Below are 8,185 nucleotides of genomic sequence, written 5' to 3'. Positions count from 1 at the left end.
CGCTCGCCTGAGGTGGTGGTGAGTCGGTGGCCGCTTCGCGGCCACCTCCTCCCCACCACCTCCCCCGCCCACCGTCCCCTCGGAAACAAATGCGTCGATATGATTGGTCTGGCCGGAAAGGCTGCGCGGTCCCGCTCGCGATGTCTGATTCTGTCGTCCAAATCGTACGTAAGACTTCTCCGATCGCGGCTGGACACGGTGGCCTTCGCTTTGGATGAGCAGAATGAGAGCTTCGCATTGCTGTCACGTGCCTAGACACCTGAAATCGCATGTGGTCCGGGCGTGTTGAAAGTCCATACAGCGGACTCCCTGGCCCAATCTCCACGATGAGTCTGCTTCTGATGCTCAATTGACGCGCAATTAAGGCTCAACTCAAGCCTGCCGACTCCAGCAGCGAAACATTCTCGTAGCTTCAGCGCCCTCCCTGGTGGGGAAATCCACGCAGTACCGGCCACGACACAGACCCCTCCCCTGGGCGTACATTGACCACAGTGCCTTTATGCATCTGGCGAGCCCATTCCGCGGTGTCGGTGCCAACGTTCGTGCATCTCTGTAGTTCTATCCGCTCGATCTGGCCTTGTGTTTGCTCCAGCAGGGTTTTGACGAATACTCCGGTAATTTTCGAGTTATCTGAAATAGCAACTTTCCGCAAGCGCGGCAGTGCAGCCAATCGAATCGCTGAATGATCATTGACCAAGTCGGAGGAAATGTCAACACTCTCGAGGAAGGGCTTGGGATCGAGGAACATCTCGGTTGGGGCATGACCTCTTGCGTTGTCGTACATGGCGAGCGACACGAGGTTTGGTAGCTTGGTTGTGAGCGTTCGTATTATGTATTTGGCCGCTCCAAACAGCAGGTGTTGAAGGCTGACTGGCAACGTGATATGGCCACTTATAGCACAGTCGTCAAATGCGACAGACCGAAGATTCAGGAGTTGGTCGCTAGAGTCTATGTTAGCTGAAATCGGGACGTGAGGGAGGGGTGAAGGACTGGAGTGGAGGGCAGCATGGAAACAAGAGCAATAGAGAAAGGCATCAGGGCGGACTCTGACACGAAGAATACTCACAGCTTCAGGTCGCTGGAACCGACTCTGCGTAAGCTGAGATGTTTGAGGTTCGGCGACGTGATGCGACCAATGGAGAAGAATGTTTCCGGATCACGGTTGTGGTAGTGCAGACTTTGCAGCTCGGGATGATCGATGTATAGTCCATTGATCCAACTAGCATTCCGGGCGGCCTTTGGACTGGTAATGAGGGTCAATCGCTTGAGAGCCCTGCAATGAGTCAGGACAAGCCCCAGTGCAAGTCCGTTGTCAGAGAGGATCTTGAGCTCCTGCAGTGCGGTGCTCGTTAACAGAATGGAAAGAGTGCTGTCCGGTATCGTTGAATCGAGGGTGAACGTCTCGAGTGTGTCTCGCCGAAACCAGTGCGGGAGTCGATTGTTCAAGTCGGCCGTCGCTGTGATGCTCAAGTGGTTCATCCTCGCGATTTTTGGATACTGAGTCAACCTCCGCAGGGCGGCCTTCAGGGCAACAAGGGTGACCTCGGTCCTGCGTCCTTGTTCACCACCGGAGAAATCCAGGGTGGTCGTCATGAGCTTTGACTTGCAGAGAAAGTTGTTCCAGCCCTTTGACACCCGGAGTGCGCCTGACATGTCTCTGTAGGTGAGATATTGCAGTATGATTTCTGCCACCTCGACAGGAAATGTGGTGAATGGATCGCGTGGACACGATCTCACTCTCAAGCTGATCTCGAGGTCATTAGACTTGGTCAAGCCTGCTTCCAATTGACGATATTCGCTGTCGTGGCTGGACACATGTTTGAGTCCTTGGCGATACCATTTGGCTGCTGCTTCTGGCTGCTTGCGAAGGCGGTCGATCTGGCCAGCACGCAGGTAGCCTTGCGGGGAGGTCCTATTGAGTCGGATCATGTCTTTGGCAATAGTCATCGCTCTATCCAGATCCTTCAGCTTCGTCATCGGCGCAATGTGCATGTCGAGAGCCTGCATTCGTCGTTTGGGTGTCTGTGCGATCTGGAAGGCCTCCTGAAAGGCTTTGATGGCGACGGCATGGTTGTTGGTGGTGTACGCCTTTGATCCTGTGGCCAGGAGGGTCTCGAATGTCTCCTTCGGCATGGCAGCGGGCATCTATCCAGATCTTTGACGCCGAGGCCGCCCTGGCATGGAATATTTCGAGTGTGGGATAAGGTCAGTGATACTCGAGTTCCGCTCATTTGGTAGCCAGAATGATCGCGAATGCCGATTCAGGTATTCACATCGTTGACATAGAGTTCGCCCTGGCATCGACAATGCTCAAGTAGCCGTTAACAGAGAAGCTGGTTCGATGGATGAGAAGTGTGAGGTGAGAGGCAAAGGGAACGGCTGTTTGATAGCAGATTGGCCGAAACGCGGGGAAATGGGAAGTCGCGTCGAAATGTCTTGGCACTTGATTTCTTGGTGTTTACCTTTTGTCCCCGCTGCGACATCTTCCCTCACGTTCATCAAGACAGCGTACAATGGCTGCCTCGAGCCTGGAAAGCGCGTCAAAGTACCTGAACAATCTTCTGCTGGCTCGAGGACTGCTGCAAGATGGCCGACCCATCGACTTCACCGAACGAGGTAGCAGCAAGAATGCCGAAGCCAACATGTCGCGAGTCATCAACCTCGTCCACGAACTTGTCCTGCGCCGAGACCGAGACGCTGATCAGCGAGAAGCTCTCGCCAACAACATCCGATCTATGCGCGCCGAGGAGAACCAGAGAGTACTTGATCTTCAGAAAGTGCAAGACAAGAACGGGGAGCTATTCCGAACTCTGGCTACAGCGGAGGCACAGCAGCGAAGTCTTAAGGTGGCGGCACAGCGTGCAGAACAGCAGGCGAAAGAGCTGAAAGAACAGATGCTCAAGATGAAGTCGACTCTCGACCAAGTCCGAGCGAAATGCATCAGCGATGTCCGAAAACGAGACGTCGAGCTGGAGAAGCTCAAGTCGCACCTGAACAGCATGCAGCGGGGCAAGAGGGAAGCGTCAGGCATGAAAGTCAACATCATCCGCCCTCAGCCATCCTCAAAGGCCGGCAAAGGCTCCCAAGATGTCAACAGCACAGACTGGAGCTTGGAGAAGGAGACCAACGACTTCCTCGCCGCCATCGTCAACGAGACGAGCTCAGAGAATGTCATCCTGCGAAAGCTCATCTCGGACACGATGGAAACGCTTCGAGACCTCACTGGCGTCGAGCCCGAGCCCACAGAAGAAGACAATGCGATTGGCATACCAGGCCAATACCGCAGATCAGCCGACAGCGACAGCATTATCCCATGCGTTACACTCCAGCAGCAGATGAGCGAAGTCCTCTCAAGATGTCAGGCAATCCTCAAAGACCCCTCGTTCGTGCCTATCGAAGAAGTCCACCTCCGAGACGAAGAGATCATCAAGCTGCGCATCGGCTGGGAGAAGATGGCCAGCAGATGGAAAGAGGCTGTCACAATGATGAACAATTGGCGTCAGAAGGTCCTTGAGGGCGACGAAGTCATGGCTGAGGACCTGAGCGATCTCAGCTTCGGCAGAAGTATCGCTGTGCTCCCTAACGGCGAGCCTGTCCTCGGTACGGTTGACGAAGAAGAGCCGAGCGCCATATCAGAAGAGCATAACGGCAACCACGATCAGTCAGAGGTTGCCCCATCTATCGCTGATGATCGATTCGACGAAGACTCGGACCTCGACATCCCACCCGAGCCGTCAGCAAAGCGTCTGGCAGCATCGCCCGCAAGACGAGGGATCAAGCTGCCTCACCCACCGCTTCAAGAGATCAGCAATACCACAAATCAACCTCATATTATCACACCATCGTCCTCCATCGACTCTCTCGACGGCATCATAGACGAGAACACCCGACCAATCTCTCGAATACCTCGACAGACCAAGAAGGCCCCACAATCACCTCCGATGACAGTCTCCGAGAAGCTCAAAGCAATCGAGGCTGATGCTGTCATGGCAGAGGCGGAGCGGAATGAGGAGGTCACCCACAAGCGGAAACCGAAGCAGAAACGTGTTGACCGGGCGAGGAGAAGGAGTACGCTGAGTCCGGAGGAGTTGGCGGCTTTAATGGGCGCGAGGTGATGAGCGACGAACGACGGACTGAAGGAAGTTGAGCATACCGATGTAGGCAACAATCGCATTGACATTATGACCACGTCAACTCTGGACAACGTGTTCGTGACAGTCCTTCTACGGAAGCCGACGTCGGGAACCTAAGGCTTTACAGAAACGGGCACAACTGTGTGTGGCTTGGGACTTTTGGCAGGGAACTTTTGCGATCGGGCGTCGCAGCTTGGCAGGACTTTCCGTTTTCAACTTCAGAGATTGGTACTGCTTGGACCTTGTCCCGTCGTTTCATCATGAGGCTCTTACCGCTCTTCGACGCCATGCTCACGAGAAGCACTGCAGTCTGCACCATTCTCTCGTTTCGTCCGGCACAACTAAGTTTGCTTTGCCGGGTGACAACGTATCGTTGAAGCAGATCACCTGCAGTAAGCCCGCCTGTCCATGGATCTGGAATATGAACGGCGCCTAGGCACGAGACTGTGTATGTCGTGTCTCACGGCCGTCAGCCTTCGATCCCTGTCAAGCTTTACGCGACAATGATCCAAATCAACAATGGCAGCCTTGTATGAGTACGATCCACTTCCTTCCACTGGAGTCCACTTTCGACTGCTCGAGTATGAAGCGAATCAGTACACGGAACTGATGACATTTCGGTTGGCAGTCAAAGAGCTCCCCTTGGACAACCGAACGTCGCTGGACTATACAGCGTTATCTTACACTTGGGCCGAAGACGAACCTTCGCATAAGATCATAGTCAACGATTCGCTTTTTTCGATATCACAAAATCTTTATGGGTTCCTGCTAGAATGGCGCTCATCGCGAGATGGACCTGCTCTACTCTGGATAGATGCGGTCTGTATCAACCAAGAGGATCTGGAAGAACGCGCCTCTCAGGTCCGTTACATGCAGCAGCTCTTCCGTGGTGCCAGGAATGTCATTGCGTGGCTGGGCCTGGCACACCGGCAAGCGACATAGCGATGGATATCTTTAATTCGCGCTCATGGACGAACACCCTGGATATGCTGGAAAAACCACTGTCATATGAACAAGTGGAATCAGTACGCAAATGGGCATGCCAGAGCTATTGGTCACGCTGCTGGGTCGTTCAGGAGTTCTTGCTTGCTCGAGAGCTGGAGATTACATGTGGCCGTCGCTCTGTATCTTGGACGCGGATCCGCGACTTGGTTCCTGACTCGCGGTCCCGTTACCGAACTTACGCCGTGCGGCAAGTATGGAACTCGATCGATTATAGTCCGGCGGCAAACTTGATACGACAACGTGTTCTCTTCTCTGATCGGCGTACGAAACCTTCACTATTCAGTCTAGTGAACGACAACGGCTTGAATGAATGTTGTGTGGACCATGACAGAGTCTTCGCCATGCTTGGACTCGCAAACCCCGACACAACACGTCCCATCAACGTGTCCTATACCTGAAGCATCCATTCTTTGCTCGTGAATGTCATCGATGGTATGCGACTTGAATGGAAGAAGGACAGAGATTGGAAGATGTACGAGCAGATTGGTACGCTCACGCGGATTTTCGGTCTACATGCAGCAGACTTCGTCGATCAACGCGAGGAAAAGAATCCCTATTCTAAGCTCCTTAAAGTGCAGGCGTTTCATGTTGGACAAATCTCATCCAGCCGAGTCGTTGATCAGATGGAGCCCGCTGAACCAGAATCAATCGGCGTGGATTTGACTAGAATAAAACCAACTGAACCAGAATCATTCAGCCTGGAACTCATTTTTGACCCAGAATCAATCGACGCGGATTTGACTAGAGACTCCATGGTCGAGTCCACGCTCCAGAGGAATTTCTCTCGCATCCGTGCGCTCGATGCTTCTTCCCTTATCCTGCCGCGGCGTCGTTCACCTCGCCCAACAATGGCGCAATTCGCTTCGTCGCAGGCGCCGGCGTCACTGGAACAGCACACGTCTGCAGTAACGGTGGAGCTAGCCTCGCATACAGCATCCCGCCCCAGCCAAGCTTCCCTCCTCCCAGGCATTGCCTTCGGACAGGTGAAACAAGGAGACCAGGTGGCTTATTTTCCGAAGATCCATTGTGGCCTTGTCTTTGACGAGCAGGCGTGGAAGGAAGGACGGATAGAATTTACTGGTCGTCTGCTGCTTCCTGAAAGCCGTGAATACTACGCCACCACATCAGTCAAGGGCGATTCCGAGATATCAGAGGCGAGCCGTTCCGATCCCTTTGATAAAAGCAACTGGTCAACTGCGGACCAATCAGGCTTATGACGCTTGATAGTTTCATCAGGGAAAGGCGCTTAGGGCCTCGAATCGATCTCGCATTAGACCCAAAGGACATGCTTCATCTTGCATGCGACCCACGTTCAAGAGCATGAACTTGTCGCTTCTTAGATACACCATGCCAATGAACCAGGCAGGCTACCGTGTTGGCCTCGAAGCTTGTGGCGCCACATTCCAGATGCTGCCTCACGTGGCACACGTGCCTATGGCAGACAATTGTCCGCGAGCATTCCGAAGGGAAGGATGAGATGTCCGTGCAACACAGAACAACGTCTTCAATCAATTACCTACCATCAGGGTGCGTTTGCGACACCACAGTACCATCGGGATCATTGCGATGCAGAGTACCGCGAAGACATGCCAGAGGCATCGCAAACCCGCATTCGTGGTAAGCGAGTGGCTTGATGCCAAGCTAGGGTTGCGGAATTCAGCAAATGTGGTTATGCTGGTAATGTGAAAGCCACGCCTATATCAGTCGGGCCAGACCTGACCGTGCGCTGAGTACCAACCAACCTCTTGTCGCTCATTTCACATTGACTGCATGTGTTGCAGCTGTCGTTCATTCAACAATTCACTGCATTTGTCGCAGTAGTCGCTCATTTCGAGCCAGGACTTCACTCTCTTGGTCTTCACACAGCATACAACGGCAACAGAATGCATTCACCACGATCATTACTAACCAGCACTCTCCTTCTGGCCTCACTTACCCTGCCTGCATCAGCCCACGGAACAGTCCAAGGTATCGTGGCAAACGGCCAATGGTACCGCGGCTATTCCCCGCAATTCCAATGGATGAACCCTATCCCTGTAGTCGCAGGCTGGAGCGTCCCCAAAGACACCGACAACGGCTTCGTCAACGACTACACCAGCACCGACATCGTCTGCCACCGCGAAGCGACCCCTGGAGGAGCCTACGTCAAAGTCGCCGCTGGCTCGACTGTCCAGCTGCTGTGGACTGCGTGGCCACACAACGTCGGCCCAGTGCTGACCTACCTCAGCCCCTGCCCCAACAACGACTGCGCGACGCTCGACAAGTCTACCGCGCTATGGACAAAGATCGACCAGATGGGCATGACTTCCACACAACCTTTCCCTGGCATCTGGGGCTCATCACAGCTGATGCAGAACAACAACTCGTGGACCGTCACCATCCCAGCATCGGTCGCGCCGGGAAAGTATGTGCTGCGTCACGAGATCATCGCATTGCATCAGTCGCAGGATATCGGGGGTGCGCAGAACTATCCGCAGTGCGTCAATTTGGACGTCTCGGGCTCAGGAACGAATGATCTGTCGGTCGGGGGAACTTTGGGGACGAAGCTGTACACGGCGAACGATCCGGGGATTCATGTTAATGTGTATAATGGGCTGCAGAGTTATGTTATTCCGGGGCCGCCTGTTATGGGTGGTGGTGGCGGAGGTGCTGGTGGACAGTCTTCTGTCCCGTCTGTTCCGACAAGTACGACTTCGCTGGGAGGCAGGCCGCCGACTACGCTTGCGACGGTTGCTGCGCAGCAGACATTGGGACCGAGCCGGACATCTTCTTCAAGTGCTCTGGGGATCAAGTCGAGCTGTGTGGCTGCTCCCTCGAAGGCAGTGTTGTTCTCTGGGTCGATGGATGGCGCTGCGGGCGTGCCGGTGAAGTTCAAGTGCTATGCGGATGAGTTGTAGCTCGGAGGCACCGCCCGTTGAAAACAATGACTTAAAGAGATTCAGGCGACGGTAACAACTTCATAAGCTACAACACTAAGTGCATACTTGCCCAGGCCAGTCGAAGCTCCGTTCTCGTGGTTGTGAGATAGTGCTCCTTCATGCCACGCA

The 8,185-nt window shown here is 54.1% G+C and overlaps 4 protein-coding genes across 4 annotated transcripts; 3 read left to right on the top strand and 1 right to left on the bottom strand.

Annotated features, from left to right (window-relative positions):
• Positions 1-481: 481 nt before the first annotated feature.
• AB675_3726 (uncharacterized protein) lies at positions 482-2,133 on the bottom strand (the record flags this gene model as incomplete). Its single annotated transcript, XM_018143803.1, has 2 exons — positions 482-941; positions 1,067-2,133. Coding segments are annotated over 2 exons (1,527 nt in total), but the record flags the coding sequence as incomplete, so codon positions are not given.
• Positions 2,134-2,513: 380 nt separating this feature from the next.
• AB675_3725 (uncharacterized protein) lies at positions 2,514-4,115 on the top strand (the record flags this gene model as incomplete). The annotated part of the gene is made up of 1 exon (XM_018143802.1): positions 2,514-4,115. The coding sequence occupies one exon, from the start codon at positions 2,514-2,516 to the stop codon at positions 4,113-4,115; it is 1,602 nt and encodes a 533-aa protein (XP_017997097.1).
• A 537-nt stretch (positions 4,116-4,652) lies between these two features.
• AB675_3724 (uncharacterized protein) lies at positions 4,653-5,075 on the top strand (the record flags this gene model as incomplete). Its single annotated transcript, XM_018143801.1, has 1 exon — positions 4,653-5,075. One exon carries the CDS (start codon positions 4,653-4,655, stop codon positions 5,073-5,075), a length of 423 nt encoding a protein of 140 aa, XP_017997116.1.
• Positions 5,076-7,021: 1,946 nt separating this feature from the next.
• On the top strand, positions 7,022-8,035 carry AB675_3723 (Polysaccharide monooxygenase Cel61a; the record flags this gene model as incomplete). The annotated part of the gene is made up of 1 exon (XM_018143800.1): positions 7,022-8,035. One exon carries the CDS (start codon positions 7,022-7,024, stop codon positions 8,033-8,035), a length of 1,014 nt encoding a protein of 337 aa, XP_017997060.1.
• Positions 8,036-8,185: the final 150 nt, after the last annotated feature.

This window comes from Cyphellophora attinorum, assembly GCF_001299255.1.
Source record: "Cyphellophora attinorum strain CBS 131958 chromosome Unknown Contig26, whole genome shotgun sequence".
NCBI classification, from domain to species: domain Eukaryota; kingdom Fungi; phylum Ascomycota; class Eurotiomycetes; order Chaetothyriales; family Cyphellophoraceae; genus Cyphellophora; species Cyphellophora attinorum.
This window is presented reverse-complemented; position numbering and strand designations above follow the sequence as displayed.